This window comes from Microcaecilia unicolor, chromosome 10 (genome assembly GCF_901765095.1).
Source record: "Microcaecilia unicolor chromosome 10, aMicUni1.1, whole genome shotgun sequence".
Lineage (NCBI taxonomy): Eukaryota > Metazoa > Chordata > Amphibia > Gymnophiona > Siphonopidae > Microcaecilia > Microcaecilia unicolor.
In genome coordinates this window covers 71,594,713-71,614,096 of record NC_044040.1, presented here as the reverse complement: position 1 = coordinate 71,614,096, position 19,384 = coordinate 71,594,713, and the positions used below count along the sequence as shown (strand labels likewise).

Genomic DNA, 19,384 nt, shown 5'->3' with positions numbered 1-19,384 from the left:
CTCACTGGTATCTATTTCCAGTACATCAAGGAATGAGGCTGGAATACTCAGTGTCTTGATGCGATAGGAGATCTGGCCATGCTGTCAGTAGTACGAGACAAGCAGAAACTCAAACTTCACTGACTGACTTCTTCTTTAAATCTGAATCAAAGCACTCCTAGATTTCTGAGGAGGAGCCAGAGAACTTTTCAGAAGACAGATCCACTGGTTTTCCAGAAGATTCCTCCTCATTACATAAGAGATGCAAGTCCACAACAGAGGAGCTCTCTTTCATTGATTTTATATGGGAGATGACTCGGGTTGTCCCATTTCATTTAGAAATGGAGGAGGAATCCCAGGCAGAAACATTGGGTGTTCTCCAATTCCTTGACCCCCCTCCCTCCCCCCAGGGAAGCTGTGACAGTGCCCATTCACAGAATTCTAAAAGATATACAGATAAGATTTGAGAAGCAGTAATTTTCTCACTACTTTATGGTGGTTGAATCAGCACTTAAAAGAGCTGAATTGATTCCCTTGGAGACAGGATAGAACATTAGAGTCTTGTGGGGAGTAGCCTAGTGCTGTGGACATTGGTCCAGGGGAACTGGGTTCAATTCCCACTGCAGCTGCTTGTGACTGTGAATTCATTTAACTCTCCATTGCCCCAGGTCCAAATAAGTACCTGTATATACTGTGCATTGAATGTAGTTTCAAAGAACACAGAAAGGCGGTATATTTATTTATTTAGCACATTTATACCCCACTTTTTCCCACAGTGTTGCAGGCACAAAGTGGCTTACAATGTACTGATGAGGCTAATGCCAGATCAGTTGTTATACAATTAGAATAAAATTAGGATAGAAAGAACAGGGTAAAAAAGAGAAAGGTTAAAGTCCCATTCCTTTTTGGAAGAGATTGTTTCAGAATGCTGTGTTTGTGTCTTGTATAGCATCCTACCAGCTCTTCATGGGCATGTACTTGAGAACATGGTGCACAGTGTTGCGGAGTTTGTGGAGCTGTTCCAAGGAACTTGCCTTGCTAGTAGCTGGAGGGAAGGAGAATAGAAAGTACAGAGTCCTGGCATCGAGAGCTTCTGTCATGGGGTTTGGTGACCACAGACTCAAAGGCCTCAAACCTTAGGAAGTTCAGGAAAAGCTTGCACACATGCTATGCCATGGAGAGAATCTCTTTGGAAATGAAGTGCCGAAGGCTGCTACTCTCGTCAAGCAGCGTAGTGACATCCTTAAGACCCACTTCCAACCCAGTCTCCTCTTTTAGGAGGTATCAGAGTAAAGAGCAACAGAGACTCTATTATTCTCATAGGCATAGGTATCTTCTACCCTCCTGTTCTTCCCAGTCTTGACAGAGTTCTCACTCTCATCCCAGACAAGAGATGTTCCCAAAAATCCCAATCTGCATCATGGTCAAAACTATGGACAGGGTTTGACTGCCTGAACAAGAACTTAGCCTCAGCTCCCATATCTATTCCACATGGCCTACTTATAGAAGAGAGACTACATTTGTTTGCAAACAGATGACTTCTTATAACCTTGGACAGATGAGTTCTGAAAATATTCTAGATAGGTGCCATCTTTATTTGGTAGATGGTCTCCTAATTGCCCACAAAGAACTTCACAATTAACCTCTCAGCATCAGGAAATGCTTGCAGAAAAAAACTCTCTTACTGTTTTATTGTAGTCAAACCTGTTCTGGGAAAGAGGACAGAGATTTTATTCCAAAAGTTTCTTGAAAGCTGAAAAGATGATTGGATAGGATTCTGCCCAATCTCTAGACCACAGGGCCCTGAACAAATGTTCACCAAAGAAAAGTTCAGGGTGGTTTCCTTTGGCTCCTTCATACTGCTTTCAAAAGGGGACTGGCTATATTCTCTGGATCTAAAGAACTCTTACACTAACATTCAGATATATCCAAGCCGCAGGAGGCATCTGCAATTCATCATAACCACTGCCAGTACTGTGTACTGCCTTTGGGCTCGAGTGTTCACAGCATATCGACACAGACTGGGGGGGGGGGGGTGCATATGTTTCCCTATTAGGATGATTGGCTGGTAAAGAATGCAACTCAGGTGCAGAAAGAGCCATTTGTTCAACCATTTGGGTGTGAGAGTTCATAGGGTTCATCATAAATTAGCCTATGTCACATCTAGAGCCAACTCAGAGATTGGAGTTCCATTGACCATGAACAATCCTAAATATTAATGTACACGTTTTAAAATAGCAACAGGCTTCCACAGGGAGCCAATGCAGTTTTTGCAACAATGGAGTAACGTTATCAAATTTACAAATGCCAAAAATCATTTTGACCACTACGTTCTGAACCAGCTGTAGTTGTTTCAGTGAGGTACCTGTACCACTAGGTAGAGTAAATTACAGTAATCCAACTGTGATAGGGTAACTGCCTGAAGAAACAAGCTAAGTTGTTCTTGAGGAAAATATTGTTTAATGCGTTGAAGCTGACACAATCTGTAAACACCTTCCTCAGGACACTCTTAATTTGAGATGACATGGGCAGATAAGGATCTAGAACAACTCCTGGGACCCTCAGAGAAGATTCCAAAGTAAATTCTTTACCTTGAATCAGCAATCTGCCACAAGTTGAAAGGTTAGATGAAGTCTGAACCATAGGAGTCTAGTCTTGTTTGCATTGAGTATTAAATGATATTGTTTAGCCCAACAATATAATTTTTAATACTCCTCTATTTTTAAGAGGAGTGAATCATTGGGGAGACATCAGACAATGAATAAAAAGGAATAAGCAATGTTATGTCATTGGCATATGTGTAAAGAATGATATCAGTAAATTAAAATAAGCCATTTAAAGCAGACATAAAAACATTAAGTAAAATTGGAGAGCCTAGAACAGGACTCCTGATTTGGCAGTAGATTAAATATATATATCACCTACTTGCCCCTGTAAACTCTGGTGAGACCTCATTTAGGATATTGTGTACAATTCTGGAGACTATGCTTTCAGAAAGATATAAACAGGATGGAGTTGGTCCAGAGGGTGGCTACTAAAATGGTCAGTGGTCTCAATATGTACAGGGTGAAGCAAAAAAAATAAAAGCCCCCTAGAGTTTTTTTTTTTTTGGGGGGGGGGGGGGGTTGCCATTTTCTGAGCGACCACTTTGAATTTCAACAAGAAATTTTGTGTACTTATTTAGTTATCATTAAACAACGTTTGATTATCTTAAGCTTTGTTGACGTTATTGACATTTTAGCATTACTATCTGGCAATTTTTGCGTGTTAAAAATGTTCAAGCTAAAACACAGTAAAATAACGTCATTCAAATGATACTGTTAGCAATGTGTCAGAAATTCACTGTGAATGCTCAAGTGTCAAACACCAGCTTTAACACAGGTCTTTCAGTCACTTTGGGACGTTCTTAACAGCCTTGTCGATTGGTCCCTGTGGAAGGCTGTCCCAGATCATCTGCATCACTTCCTTGAGTTTGACAGTTGTTTGCAGCTTTGGGTGGAGCTTGTGATAGGCCTGCAACATTGCTCCCCAGGCAAAAGTCTACGTCACTGTGACATCATTAATAGTAAACTTGTACCCCCTTTTTTTTTTTTTCTAATAATGATAGTTTTACAGTGCAAACATTTTTGAACGCATGAAAATTGCTGGGTGGTCTTGCTAAAAAGTCTGTAACTTCTCCATGTTTAAAAATAATACTTAGTACATAAACACAGATAGTAACAACAAATACAGCTGTGAAATTTCCTGTCGAAATTTCAAGCAGTTGCTAAGAAAACAGCAAAATCTCGGGGGGGGGGGGGGGGGGGGTACTTTTTTTGCCTCACCCTGTATACTTTGGAAGAAAGGTGGGAGAGAAGAGCTATGATAGAGAAGCTTAAATACATACATGGCATAAATGAAGTTGGTCCAGAGGGTGGATACTAAAATGGTCAGTGGTCTTCGTTATAAAGCATATGGGAACAAATTTAAAGATTTCAATATGAATAAGAAAGGCATGAGAAGGGAGATATGATAGAGACTTTTAAATACTTATGTGGTATAAATACATTGAAAGGAAGCTCCTCAACAAGGGGGCATAGAATGAAGGTGAAAGGGGATAGACTCAAAAGAAACTTGAGGCAATATTTCTTCGTGCAAGGGTGGTGAATTCCTAGTACGGCCTCTCAGTGGAGGTGTTGGAGACAACACTGTATCTGAATTGAAGAAAGCTTGGGATGACAGGTACATAGGATCTTTAAGGGAGTGAAAAGGAGAGGAGTAGATGGCATGGTTGAGCAGGCTGTATAGGCCATGTGGTCTTTACCTTCATTTTTCTATGTTTCAGCTGCTCCGCTAGGGAGCTAGCTCTGGTTCTAAAGACCCAACAGAGTTGGCCTTCAAAGTAGTGAAAATAAAGTTTAGCGACCTGGCTGATGTCCTGCATCCAATTCTTTTACAACTAAACTGGTGTTCTGTTAACCAGTAAAGTGAAATCTCATCAGATCGGAGCTACTGTTCTCCTGAAATTTACTTTTCTGGAGTTTGCACTACTACTTGGATCAGTTCATGCAGAAACTCTGCATTCAGTTGTTCTGTACTGGGCAGCCCATTTGTATAATATTACCAAGTCTCATATCTTCTTGTCTATTGGGCTTCTCCTGAACCATGGACAATTTATAACAAGATAAGCAACCCTGAACTTAGGAGTTCACCCACATGTGCCAGATTCAGTCTTGCTTGTCTGCAGGATTAATCAGGCATACAGTCCCTCCCGCTTGCCCATGAGTTGCATTCATTGAGCTATGGAACTGAGGGGACGGAGAAAACTACTGCATGTACAAAGGGCTATACATGCTCAAAATTTTATACTTAGAAATTATATAACCTAGGTGCCCACATTTACATGCATTTACGTGCTTATATACTGTGTAAGTTATAGCAAGACACCCAAGCACTATTCTGCAAATACATGGCATGTATTTAAAAGTGGGGATGTACACAGGGGAGGCACAAAGGGGTCTTAGGCTCCCACTTATTTATTTATTGCATTTGTATCCCACATTTTCCCACCTATTTGTAGGTTTAATATGGCTTACATTGTTCCAGAGAGATGGTTACAGATTCCGGAGTAAATGAATACAGAGTGCATAGTACAATTGATTAGAGATTGCGTAGTTCGTATTTATAGTTTGTATAGGGTGGAATTGGGCAGTAAAAAGTACTCTGTCTCTGTAGCTCTATGACTTGTGTAACACTGGGTGCCTAAATGTTAGGTGCACCAATACCAGGTTACACTAGTATTCAATAACAGAAATTAGGCACCTAGATTCCATTGTGGAATACGTAGCACCTAAATGAAGGCACGCAGTTACAGAATTGCCCCTTAATTCTGAGCTCTGAAAAAGCTAGTCCATCCTGATGACTTGCAATGGCATTACCCACTTGTGTGTTTGACCAATCCTGCTGTCTACAGAAAACATCTATTATTGATGAGCAATGGTACTTTCATTTTCTAGCACAGCTAATTTATCATGTTGTCAACAGAGATCACCAGTTTCATAGAGAAAGCAAAATTGCTTGCCTGAATTTTCCTTTGTAACGTTATTCTATAATGTTTAATAGAGGCTTGATATACCACCTTTCTTAGTAAAAACTAAAGCGGTGTAAAATTCTAATATAAAGAAACAGGAAAAGAACTGTAATAACAGGAAAGAACAGAGGAGAGAAGGAAGGAAAAAAAAACACAAGACCTTCTTCCAGGCCAGCAACCTAGCAACTGGAGGGAAAAGTGAGGGAAAACAAAAAAAAACAAAACAGAACAAAACTATAAGAATGATTGCTCAGCTCTAAGATACGGAGATAATGCATTCCACAGGGATGGAGCTCGACAGAAAATAATTTACATCATTTACAGTCTAGTAAGATGCAATTTTGGTACTTAACTAAGTTCCAAACTAGTGGCAAGAATGTCATGAAATAGAAATTCTGGTTGCCTCTCCATTTCCATTCTATTAATTCCCAGCATGTGTCTAAACCAACCATCTGAGTAGTTAAATTAATCTTGCTTAAAGGAGATTACTTAATTTGTGCTGTTCATTTTTTCAGTTGGAAAACTGGAACCAGAATAGTACATCTGGTTATAGGAGTTGATAGTTCAAAGTTTCACAAGATCTAGAATGTCCTTTATATGATATATATTTGTATGTGTTTGTGAATCCCTGATTGCTTTGCAATTCATTGCAAGTTTTGAGTGATTGTTAATACATGCTGTAAATCTGTTATTTGTACAGAAAGGAAAAATGTTTTCTCCTTTGGTTTTAGAAACTTCAAATACAAGAAAAAGCTGCAGAAGAGGTAAAATTAGCTATTAAACCTTTCTACCAGAACAAAGATATTACTAAGGAAGAATATAAAGAGATTGTCCGAAAAGCAGTAGATAAAGTAAGTGGTTTTTATTTTTATTTTTTTGTTATATAGTGTTGTAATACATGTGCATTCAATGGGTAAAATCAGTAGAACTTATTTGCTTGAGGCAATATTAGTGTTTCATATTTTTGAAAGGTCTTTCTAATTTTGTATGTTGTCCACTACGAGAGTAATTATTTGGGATGCTAATCTCTATCAGAAACCTACAGTTTGAGTACATAGAAAGCATAAATACAGCACAAACTGCTAGAATAATGGTATAAAAAAAAAACTTGGTCATGGACAGGTTCATTTTGGAGGCAGTGTTCACAGTCCCCAAGGAGAGGGAGACACCAACTTTTGCATAACAGGAATACCTAGTGGTCCGACACAAAAGTATGATTGTATGACACCTGGCTGAAGACTGTCACTGTAATTGCTTGGTTAGGTGAGGGACGGAGTTTTAAAAGGAAAAAAGAAATTTCCTGCCCCAGTTCTTTCTAAACCAAAAATATAAAACCCCAAAACATGGCCATAAGTGATATTCACTTTTCTGTAGTTGTTTTGGTGATGATAGAATATTGAGCTGAATAAATGGGTTACATGATCTTCCAAAATCCTTTTGACAAACTTCAGGCTGTGCAGAAAGTTACCACAGAATGTCACACTTGCTTTGACAGATTGTTTTAACTTTTCCAAGAGTACAGATATTCCAGGCACCTGGACACTTGTTAAAATTTAATTTGTTGTCCCTACTTACAATTAGCCCTAAAAGAGACTGGTAGCAATGCTGTCCAAGCAATAATGATGCTGCAAGAATATGCAAGCCTCCTCGCTGCTGCATCCCGCCCTTGCGGAAGCAGGAATTGACATCAAAAGGGAGTGGGCTCAGCAGCTGACAGGATATGAAAATGGCTGCCACTGCCTGGTGCTCTCTACTGAAATGTGGATGCACATAAAGGTACGGAGCAGGGAAGTTTTCCAAGACAGGAGGACAGAAGAGCCAGAGATGTGGGGCCCTAGGAGCACGAGGCCCAATGTGACCGCCCCTGGAGGCAATATGGGTATCAAATGTCAGTAAGGATTCCAAACAGATACCGGCAGATAGGGAGCCCCTGGCAGGAAGGAGATGCTGTGATTGATTGTGCTTTGCAAACCAGTTGTCTACCGTATTCAGGCAAGATTTTAAAGCACTGAGATTAGGATGAGAGTATAAGTTACTGACTAAATGTTGTGAGCATAATAGAACCTGGTAAGTCCAAAACTTGAAATTCCATAAATAAGTTTACTCAAACAGGTGCTACTTCAACCCAGTGGGACATTGCAGGACAAACATTAAGCTTTGGAATAAAAGATCTGATAGTTTATCTTCAAGATCGGTTGACTAAGATAGGAAATAAACCAGGCTAAACCAGTAACACCAACAGGCAGTACTGCAAGATAGGAGAGAAGTAACTGGTGGACAACCAGATCTGACTATGCTGAGATCCAGACAGACAACAATATCAGAATACCCTGAGTCACAGAGAGGGTGGATTTTATAAAGCATTGCTGTTAAGATAGACTAGGGAGGAAGCCTGCTTGTGTGACATGTAAGACATTAGTACATTTGAAGAACCTGTAGAAATGATCATAAGTACATAAGTATTGCCACACTGGGACAGGCCATAGGTCCATCAAGCCCAGCATCCTGTTTCCAACAGTGGCCAATCCAAGGTCACAAATACCTGGCAAGATTCCGAAAAAGCCCAATACATTTTATGCTGCTTATCCCAGGAATAAGCAGTGCATTTTCCCCCATCAATTTAATAATGGTCTATGGACTTTTCCTTTAGGAAGCCGTCCAAACCTTTTTTAAACCCCGAAAAAAAATTGCTACGATTCGTTTTAAATTTACTACTTTGTAGCTTCATTGCATGCCTAATCCTAGTATTTTTTGAAAGAGTAAACAAATGATTCACGTCTACCACTCCTCTCATTATTTTATAGACCTCTATCATATCTCCCCTCAGCCGTCTTTTCTCCAAGCTGAAGAGCCCTAGACGCTTCAGCCTTTCCTCCTAGGGAAGTCATCCCATCCCCTTTATCATTTTCGTCACCCTTCTCTGTACCTTTTCTAATTCCACTATATGTTTTTTGAGACACAACGACCAGAATTGAACACAATAATCGAGGTGCGGTCGCACCATGGACCGATACAAAGGCTTGCTTTCTACTTGCTTTCTTAGCCGCCGCAGCACACTGAGCAGACGACACCGAGATCCCTTTCTTGGTCGGTGACTCCTAACGTGGAACCTTGCATTACGTAGCTATATTTCAGGTTCCTCTTTCCCACATGCATCACTTTGCACTTGCTCACATTAAACATCATCTGCCATTTAGATGCCCAGTCTCGTAAGGTCCTCTTGTAATTTTTCACAATCCTCTCGCGATATAACAACTTTGAATAAATTTGTGTCATCAGCAAATTTAATTACCTTATTAGTTACTTCCATCTCTAGGTCATTTATAAATATGTTAAAAAGCAGTGGTCCCAGCACAGACCCCTGGGGAACCCCACTATCTACCTTTCTCCATTGAGAATACTGACCATTTAATTCTACTCTCTGTTTTCTATGCTTTAACCAGTTTTTAATCCACAATAGGACACTACCTCCTATCCCATGACTCTCCAATTTTTTCTGGACTCTTTCATGAGGTATTTTGTGAAAAAAGCCTTTTGAAAATCCAGATACACAATATCAACCATCTCACCTTTATCCATATGTTTGTTCACCCCTTCAAAGAAATATAATAGATTGGTGAGGCAAGATTTCCCTTCACTAAATCCATGTTGACTTTGTCTCATTAATCCATGCTTTTGAATATGCTCTGTAATTTTGTTCTTTATAATAGGCTCTACCATGTTGCCCGGAACCGACGTCAGGCTCACCGGTCTATAATTCTTGGATCCCCTCTGGAACCTTTTTAAAAAATCAGCGTTACATTGTCCACCCTCCAATCTTCCGGTACCACACTCGATTTTAAAGATAAATTACATATTACTAATAATAGTTCCGCAAGTTCATTTTTCAATTCTATCAGTACCCTGTGATGAATTCCATCTGGTCCAGGAGATTTGCTACTCTTCAATTTGTCAAGTTGCCCCATTACATCCTCTAGGGTTATAGAGATTTCATTCAGTTTCTCTGACTCGTCAGCTTTGAATACCATTTCTGGCACCGATATGTCTCCCAAATCTTCCTTGGTGAAGACCGAAGCAAAGAATTCATTTAATCTCTCCACTACAGCTTTGTCTTCCCTGATTGTCCCTTTTAGCCCTGAGTCATCTAGCGGTCCAACCGATTCGTTTGCTGGCTTCTTTTAATATACCTAAAACATTTTTTACTATGTGTTTTTGCCTCCAACGCAATCTTTTTTCAAAGTTCCTCTTTGCCTTCGTTATCAGCGCTGTGCATTTGACTTGACATTTCTTATGCTGTTTCTTATTATTTTCAGTTGGTTCCTTCTTCCATTTTCTTTTTTTTTTTTTTTATTAATTTTATTTTATTGAATTTTATAATACATTTAGTCATATAACTTAAATGTCGGAAAAAAGGAAATAAAAAATAACATAATATTGCAAATCATGAAATAATCCAAGATACATTTAGACCACAATATACCAGGCAAGAAACAAGGAAAAAGAAAAAAGAAAATACAACAATAGTCTAAAGAGCGGTATCATGCAAATACCCACAGCCGAATATCAGCGTGTCAAACCTATTGAACATTCAAGGTTGAATTTCTCTACTTTCTCTAGAATCAATAAAGACCTTCATTTTGTGGGGATCAAGAAACATATATATTACAGAGTCAATAGATATAATGCAACGACATGGAAATTTTAAAACAAATAGAGCACCTAAAGCGATAACTCTAGGTCTCAATCTCATAAATTCTCGTCTCCGCAATTGAGTTTCTTTATTTAAATCTGGATATATACGAACTTGTTCTCCAAGAAATTTCTCATTTAAATGTTTGAAATATAGTTTGAAAATATTGTTTCTATCAAGTTCTATCGCAAATGATATCAAAAGGGTTGTCCTCTCCGTCACAGTGTCCAGTGAATTCTCCAAAAGAGCTGTTAAATTTTCAAGGTGATTTTGGGCAGCCAGGGGGTCCGGTTTCTTAATCCCAGTTAAGTAATAGGCCTTATTAATAGGTGGAAAAGCCTCTGCTGGAATTTTAAGTATTTCCTGAAAATATCTACGCAGCATATCTATAGGTGAAGTCAAAGGGGCTTTAGGAAAATTTATAAGCCGTAAGTTATTTTTTCTCCCCTGGTTATCCAAGTATTCTATTTTTCTCTTCAATATATCTCTATCTTTAGAAACCTCTCCTGAGAACGACTGCAGAACAGAGATTTCAGCCTTTAAATTGTTAACTTGATTATCTTGAACTTGAATTTTCTCCAATAAGTTCTGCTGAGATTGTTTTAAATCGGAGATTTCTTTAGTAAAGGAATTAGTTACCTTCATTAGTAGAGAATTCATTCCCTGAAGCACGTCCCATAGGGAGTCCAAAGTGACAACAGCCGGTTTTCTCAACTCCGAACCTTGAATAGTAGCTGTTCCCGCAAGCGTGGGGGTCGAGGTGGTATAATCCCTCCAACTTTCCGTTGTTCCTTCTGCCGGGACAGATATCGCCGAGGTACCTCCTAGGGACGCTTGGTTATTCTCCTCTCCGGGAGTCGAACGAGGCGTTCCTGCCTCGGAGAAAAAGCTACTTCCGGGTCGCGGAGGTGCTGTGTTTTCGAGCGGGCTCAACGAGACCGCTCCTTCGCTGTGACCCAGAGAAACATCCGCGGGTCGATCCGAGGTGGGTAGTTGCATGGTTTGTGGGAGAATACCGACTTGCTCCAGGGTTAGCTGCCGGGGAGCGGGAGTAGTTCCAGGTACCGAGGAGGACGTTCCCCTGGGCTTCCCCTTCCTCTTTCCCATAGCCTGGGATAGGAATAACTCGCCAGAGGGTTTCCCTGTGAAGTCGGAGCTCTCTCTCACGCTTCCGCTCTAATCCGCCATCTTGCCTGGTTATGGGCAGAACTCCGCCTTGTCCCACCTCCTTCTTCCATTTTCTGAAGGATTTTCTTTTAGCTCTAATAGCTTCCTTCACCTCACTTTGTAACCATGCAGGCTGTCGTTTGGTCTTCCTCCCTCCTTTTTTAATACACAGAATATATTTGACCTTGGCTTCCAGGATGGTATTTTTGAACAACATCCATGCCTGATGTAAATTTTTGACCCTCACAGCCGCTGCTCTACGTTTTTTTTTTCTCCATTCTTTTCATTTTATCATAGTCTCCTGTTTGAAAGTTGGACACTAATGTATTGGATTTCCTGTGTATACTTACTCCAAAGCTAATATCAAATCTGATGATATTATGATCACTGTTATCAAGCGGCCCCATCAACATTACCTCCCGCACCAGATCATGCGCTCCACTAAGGAGGAGGTCTAGAATGTTTCCTTCTCTTGTCTGCTCCTGTAACAGCTGCTCCATAAAGCAGTCCTTGATGTTGCATTTACCCAGTCAATATCGGGGTAATTGAAATCACCCATTATTATTGTGTTGCCTAGTTTGTTAAATGACGTTTTTGAGAACTTTGGAATTATGGAATTAAAGAGCAAATTGCAGACAGAATTTGTAGATAATAGTGGAATGAAGATTAGACTTTTTAATCAGTGGGCAGATAATTACCTTTTTGCATGGAGAAGGAAACCTATAGTGAATCTAGCATTAAACATTAGAAGAATAAATGGGATTATGAGGGGGTTATATATAACACTGCCCCTCACCCTTAAGAAAAGTCCCTCTCTAACTAGCATGGGCCACCTTAAGAGCACTGATACCTCCCCAGGAGGAAGTGAGCAGGGAGGGGCGGAGTCAGTACCTGGGAGTTAAAAGACAGGGCCAGGCTAAGGTTAAGGAGGCCCAGGAAAGGAAGAACTGAAGCACAAGTCTATGCCTTTACTGAAAGTGTTTAGCTGCTGTGACCTGGCTTAGGTAAGCCAACTTGTTTCTTATTAAGACATAGGTGTTGTCCAGGTTACAAGTATATGGCAAGATCCCAAAACAGTACAATATATTTTATTCTTCTTATCCTCAAAACAAGCAATGGATTTTTCCTAAGTCCATCTTAATAATTGTTAATGGACTTTTCTTTTAAGAAGTTATCCAAACATTTTTGAAACCCTCCTAACTGCTTTTACCATATTCTCTGGCCACGAATTCCAGAGTTTAATTACACATTGAGTGAAGAAATATTTTCACCGATTTGATTTAAATTTACTACTTTGTAGCTTCATCACATGCCCCCTAGTCCTAGTATTTTTGGAAAGAGTAAACAAGTGATTCACGTCCACCCATTCCATTCCACTTGTTTTATAGACCTGTATCGTATCTCCTCTCAGCCATCTCCTCTCCAAGCTGAAGTGCCCTAGCCACTTTAGCCTTTCTTCATAGGGAAGTCATTCCATCCCCTTTGTCATTTTTGTCCTTTTTAAATGTTGATACCAGCAGTCTGGTTAAGGTGGAGCCCATCCTTCCAGAGTTGGCTCCCCCTTCCCCAGAATATTGCCCATTTGTTAACAAATCTAAAACCCTCCCTTCACCATCGTCTCATCCATGCATTGAGATTCCTGAGCTTTGCCTGTCTCTTTGGTCCTGCGCATGGAATGGGAAGCACTTCTGAAAATGCTACCCTGGAGATTCTGGATTTTAGCTTTCTACCTAAGAGCTTAACTTTGGTTTCTAGAACCTCCCATCCCAAATTTTCCTATGTCGTTGATGTCTACATATACCAAGACAGCCAGCTCCTCCCCAGCACTGTGTAAAATCTTATCTAGGTAACACATGAGATCTGCCACCTTCACACCAGACAGGCAAGTGACCAAGTGATCCTTACATTACCAGCCACTCAGCTAGCTACATTCTTAATGATTGAACCTCCAACTAAAATGGTCATCCTAACCCTTTCTTTCTGGGCAGAAGCCCTGGAGACACATCCTCAGTGCAAGAGAATATTGCATCCCCTGGACGGCAGGTCCTGGCTACAGGATCAGTTCCTGCCTCTTCAAGGTGATGCTCTTTCTCCAGGTGGCGTGGTTAAAAAGTGAGGTGAAGGAAGCTATTAGAGCTAAAAGAAAATCCTTCAGAAAATGGAAGAAGGAACCGACTGAAAATAATAAGAAACAGCATAAGAAATGTCAAGTCAAATGCAAAGCGCTGATAAGGAAGGCTAACAGGGACTTCGAAAAAAAGATTGCGTTGGAGGCAAAAACACAGTAAAAAATGTTTTAGGTATATTAAAAGCAGGAAGCCAGCAAAAGAATCGGTTGGACCACTAGATGACTGAAGAGTAAAAGGGGCGATCAGAGAAGACAAAGCCGTAGCAGAAAGATTAAATTGTTTGCTTCGGTTTTCACCAAGGAAGATTTGAGTGGGATACCGACGCCGGAAATGGTATTCGAAGCTGACGAGTCAGAGAAACTTAAAGAATTCTCTGTAAACCTGGAGGATGTAATGGGGCAGTTCTACAAACTGAAGAGTAGCAAATCTCCTGGACCGGATGGTATTCATCCCAGAGTACTGATAGAACTGAAAAATGAGCTTGCGGAGCTATTGTTAGTAATATGTAATTTATCCTTAAAATCGAGCATGGTACCGGAAGATTGGAGGGTGGCCAATGTAACGCTGATTTTTACAAAAGGTTCCAGAGGAGATCCGGGAAATTATAGACCGGTGAGTCTGACGTCGGTGCTGGGCAAAATAGTAGAGACTATTATTAAGAACAAAATTACAGAGCATATTCAAAAGCATGGATTAATGAGACAAAGTCAACATGGAATTAGTGAAGGGAAATCTTGCCTCACCAATCTACTACATTTCTTTGAAGGGGTGAACAAACATGTGGATAAAGGTGAGCTGGTTGATATTTTGTATCTGGATTTTCAGAAGGCGTTTGACAAAGTACCTCATGAAAGACTCCAGAGTTGGAGAGTCATGGGATAGGAGGTAGTGTTCTATTGTGGATTAAAAACTGGTTAAAAGATAGAAAACAGAGAGTAGGGTTAAATGGTCAGTATTCTCAATGGAGAAGGGTAGTTAGTGGTGTTCCCCAGGGGTCTGTGCAGGGACCGCTGCTTTTTAACATATTTATAAATGACCTAGAGATGGGAGTAACTAGTGAGGTAATTAAATTTGCTAATGACACAAAGTTATTCAAAGTTGTTAAATCGCGGGAGGATTGTGAAAAATTACAAGAGGACCTTACGAGACTGGGCGTCTAAATGGCAGATGACGTTTAATATGAGCAAGTGCAAAGTGATGCATGTGGGAAAGAGGAACCCGAAATATAGCTACGTCATGCAAGGTTCCACGTTAGGAGTCACCGACCAAGAAAGGGATCTAGGTGTCGTCGTTGATGGTACGTTGAAACCTTCTGCTCAGTGTGCTGCTGCAGCTAAGAAAGCAAGTAGAATGTTAGATATTATTAGGAAAGGAATGGAAAACAAAAATGAGGATGTTATATAATGCCTTTGTATCGCTCCATGGTGCGACCGCACCTCGAATATTGTGTTAAATTCTGGTCGCTGCATCTCAAAAAAGATATAGTGGAATTAGAAAAGGTGCAGAGAAGGATGACGAAAATGATAAAGGGGATGGGATGACTTCCTTATGAGGAAAGGCTGAAGCGGCTAGGGCTCTTCAGCTTGGAGAAAAGGCAGCTGAGGGGAGATATCATAGAGGTCTATAAAATAATGAGTGGAGTTGAACGGGTAGATGTGAAGTGTCTGTTTATGCTTTCCAAAAATACTAGGACTAGGGGGCATGCAATGAAGCTACAATGTAGTAAATTTAAAGCGAATCGGAGAAAATGTTTCTTCACTCAATATGTAATTAAACTCTGGCATTTGTTGCAGCGAATGTGGTAAAGGCGGTTAGCTTAGCAGAGTTTAAAAAAGGTTTGGACAGCTTCCTAAAGGAAAAATCGATAGACCATTATTAAATGGACTTGGGGAAAATCCACTATTGCTGGGATAAGCAGTACAGAATGTTTTGTGCTTTTTTGGGATCTTGCCAGGTATTTGTGACCTGGATTGGCCACTGTTGGAAACAGGATGCTGGGCTTGATGGACCTTTGGTCTTTCCTAGTATAGCAATACTAATGTACAAAAAATAAGGTGGCCTTTCTCCTCCCTAGCAGCACTGTATTCCAAATGTTGAGAAAGTCTTGCATGTAACTTACTCTTTTTTTGCCGTACTGATTTCATATTTATTTAACACTCATACGGAGTTCTACCAAAAAGTACTAACAAAATTTATTTAATATTGGTAGTTTTTGTGTAAGGATTAGAGGTTCAATAGCTCTTCTGTAAGGGTTAGAGATTTCCAAATAATAAAAGAAAAACATTCCTACTTATGGCATGGGTTCAATATTGGCTATTTTGTTACAAGAGAGAGTGGCGGGGGGGGGGGGGGGGGGGGGGAACTGAGGGATGGGGTGACTGTAAAGGTTTGGGAATCTGTTTTATATAGTTTTTGATGTGGCACCTATTTGGTTGTTTTTGCTTAGAGGGATGATTGGTAAGCATGCTTTATTGCTTTGTATTTTCATTCTTAGCCTTTAATACTGTTTGATCTGTATTTGTGTTTCAAATAATAAAGAATTAAAGTAAAAAAAAATATATGAACGTTCCAGTTATAAATGAAAAACGTTTTAACTGTTTGCCATGCTTTTTGCCAGAAGGATTGAACATTAACACACAGGAATAAAATATGATCTAGGGTCTTTGATTCTTTAAGGAAAAACTAGCAAAGGTTTAACTTGAAGAGGTTAACCTTTTGTAACTTGATCACATGCTAAGTTACTGTGTAAAGTGGTAGTGGACTTGACATTAACCAATTGGTCATCTTTCTGACATATTTTCCCAGTTCACATGTCCACAAAATTGGACATGCCTTTCACAAGTCCAGTTGCAAAAGAACCATTGGCTTCTATCTGAAATGGATTAATGCATTTAGAAAATGCACCAAACGTTTTGTTTGATCCCATTGCATCTCTTTCTGTTATGCCCGGGATGTTCTGACTTTGGATGAGTATGTCGAGGCTTATAGTGTCAGAGCCATGGCAGCACTGATGACCCACCAAAGATCAGACTCCATGGAAGAGATCTGCAGGGCTGCAGTGTGGAGTTCCTTTCACATATTCATATCCCATTACTGCCTGGAGAAAGGCTCCTTACATGTCAGTATGATTTGGTGATCTGTCCTGCAAGGTGTGTTTGAGGGTTAAAATCCAATTCCATCCTCCATTAGGTCCGTTATTTTTTATTATTTCCTGGTATCCTTCATTAGAACCCAAAAAAAAGGAGTGGAGGAGTGGTCTAGTGGTTAGGGTGGTGGACTTTGGTCCTGGGGAACTGAGTTCAGTTCCCACTTCAGGCACAGGCCTTGTGACTCTGGGCAAGTCACTTAACCCTCCATTGCCCCATGTAAGCCGCATTGAGCCTGCCATGAATGGGAAAGCGCGGGGTACAAATGTAACAAAAAAAAATGGCTTGTTACCATCAAAAACATGTTTTCTTGCCTTTCATATTTGTTTGCTTTTTTTCTCATTTTCATTTAAAAAACAGCCTGTAGCGAAGAATTCCCACTTGTGAAGACAGTTATCATGCTTGTACTTTGAGAAAGCAAATTTGCTTACCTGTAAGAAATGTTCTCCAAAGACAGCAAGATATCAGTCCTCAGAAAACTTTCGTAGTTCAAAATTATATCCGATTCACAATACCTCCGTTCTCAAACTAAACATTTTGTGAATCTCTTCTGCACACTTACAACCACTGTGTCTATGCACATGTGTTGAGGATGAGAGGAAAAAAACTTTCCACAAAGAGTTGGCTTCTCTTTAACTGAATTTCATACTGAGCTGACGTGGCCACACGTAGAGATACCAACATGGGAACTCCTGCACATGCTTAGAAGAGCACTCTCGAAAACTCTATAGCTTTGATAGCTAGTAAGAACCACTCCAACCTTGGGCTCTGTTAGATGATGATACCTGCTTATAAGGATTATATCTTTCTGTAATTGTTTTTCCTGCATAACAGGTTTTAGTTTTTTTTGTATAGTAGTACTACTTAGTTACTTAACATAAAAAGTTATCAGGTTTGGAATACTACTGAAAAAGATGTGAAATAATATAATAATCTGTCAGTTTGAATTAACTTGTTTATTACAAATATGAAATATATGTAAAGTTATTTGTGCTCTGATTACCTAAGGACATGAAAGTGATCTCAAGGTTACTTCAGCTTAGCTTAAAAAGAAAATTTAGGGATAAAGAAAAAAACTCTTTCCTGTATTTGCAAGACTTTATTTTGTAAGACCTGATGTTTGACATAGATTTTAACATGTATAGTAATATTGCTGAAATGGAATTTGGAGCATTGTATTTGCTCTAAATTAAATATAATGCTTATTTTTCTTCAAACTTAGGTTTGTCACAGCAAGAGTGGAGAAGTGGATTCAGCTAAAGTGGCAAATCTGGTGAAAGCCTATGTAGACAAATACAAGCATTCCCGGAAGGGAATCCTAAAGAAAAATGCAGAATAACCCATCTCTACTGGAGGAAAACAAAATAAACAAACTAGGACTCACAATATAATCATGTCTGCCAAGTGCAATTTCAGTATATACCATTAAAAGAAACTTCTACACAACTATGATTGGAATCAAGCTTTGATAAAATTATTTTTCAATGTAGCATATGTTTTGTTTGAATAAAATTACATTTATGCTGCGGCTTCTTTATCCCTTTTCCAAAACAAAAATGCTTACAAGAATGAAAGGTTTAAAGGAGAGTGCGTTTTGTTAGGTGTGTTCAATTGTGTGGATACTAGGAGATGTACAGAATTTCGATTTGAAACATAGAGTGATTAAAGTTAGTAAAGTCTGTCCAAATACAGTTTTGGAACAGCTGTGTACAGTACATGTAATCCATAAAGTTAAAGCTATTTCTTAAAATATTTTCTGTCTATGATTTCCCCTTAATTGTAGTAAAGGTAAAATTATGTACTGCCTTGATCGTTTTTTCTAGTATTAAACTGGGCACATTGGATAAAAATGTTTAAAAATGAACTTTATCTGAATAGAAAAAGTGTTTAGAAGACAAAATTTACATATTAACAATACAACAGCAAGATTCAGTGTCCAAAACCATTTAAGAAAATGTGGTCATGACACCTGTTGTAACTTCAAATAAATATCCTGCTGCTTGTTTTTGTTTTAGTGATGCTTTTTTCTTATTTTACATTTTAATTGTTAGGATGTGTATCGTATTTCATACTGGAATGTTTAGTATCGCTGGGAACCAAAGCTTTATATTCCCATGGCAGGTTTGTTTCAAGTAGTGACACTCAATGCTTACTTCTACCCTGTTTCCCCGAAAGTAAGACATCCCCTGAAAATAAGACCTAGTAGAGGTTTTCCTGAATTGGTAGATATAAGGCCTCCCCCGAAAGTAAGACCTAGCAAATTTTTGTTTGAAAGCAAGGCCCCCCCCCCCCACCTGAGATCGCTGGGCCCCCCTCCACCCACCCTCCGTCGCTCCTGGAACTAACCTTAAACGCCTCCTTTCACTTTCGCAGCAGCAGGGCAGACCTCTCCTTCCTTCCGTGCCCCGCCCTCGCAGATGTTACATCAGGCGAGGGCGGGACATGGCAGGAAAGAGTGGCCTACCCTGCTGCTCCGAAGGTGAAAGGAGGCGTTTAAGGTTAGTTTCGGGAGCGACGGAGGGCGGGCGGGCCAACCCCGATCCAACCCCCGATGTTTCCCTGAAAAATAAGCCCCTGAAAATAAGACCTAGCGCATTTTTGGGGGCAAAAATTAATATAAGACAGTGTCTTATTTTCGGGGAAACACGGTATTAAAACATTTTTTTAAAGCTGCCCAAAAACGTACCAACCTGATCTTTGGGGT

The 19,384-nt window shown here is 39.8% G+C and overlaps 1 protein-coding gene across 1 annotated transcript in view; it reads left to right on the top strand.

The window, feature by feature from the left end:
- SCAF11 (SR-related CTD associated factor 11) overlaps positions 1-18,685 on the top strand; it is a 580,274-nt gene extending 561,589 nt beyond the window's left edge. Inside the window, exons 16-17 of the mRNA XM_030217091.1 lie at positions 6,280-6,399; positions 17,903-18,685. Coding sequence (XP_030072951.1) covers positions 6,280-6,399; positions 17,903-18,019 — 237 coding nt within the window. The 3' untranslated portion in view covers positions 18,020-18,685. The remainder of the gene's footprint in view (positions 1-6,279; positions 6,400-17,902) is intronic.
- Positions 18,686-19,384: the final 699 nt, after the last annotated feature.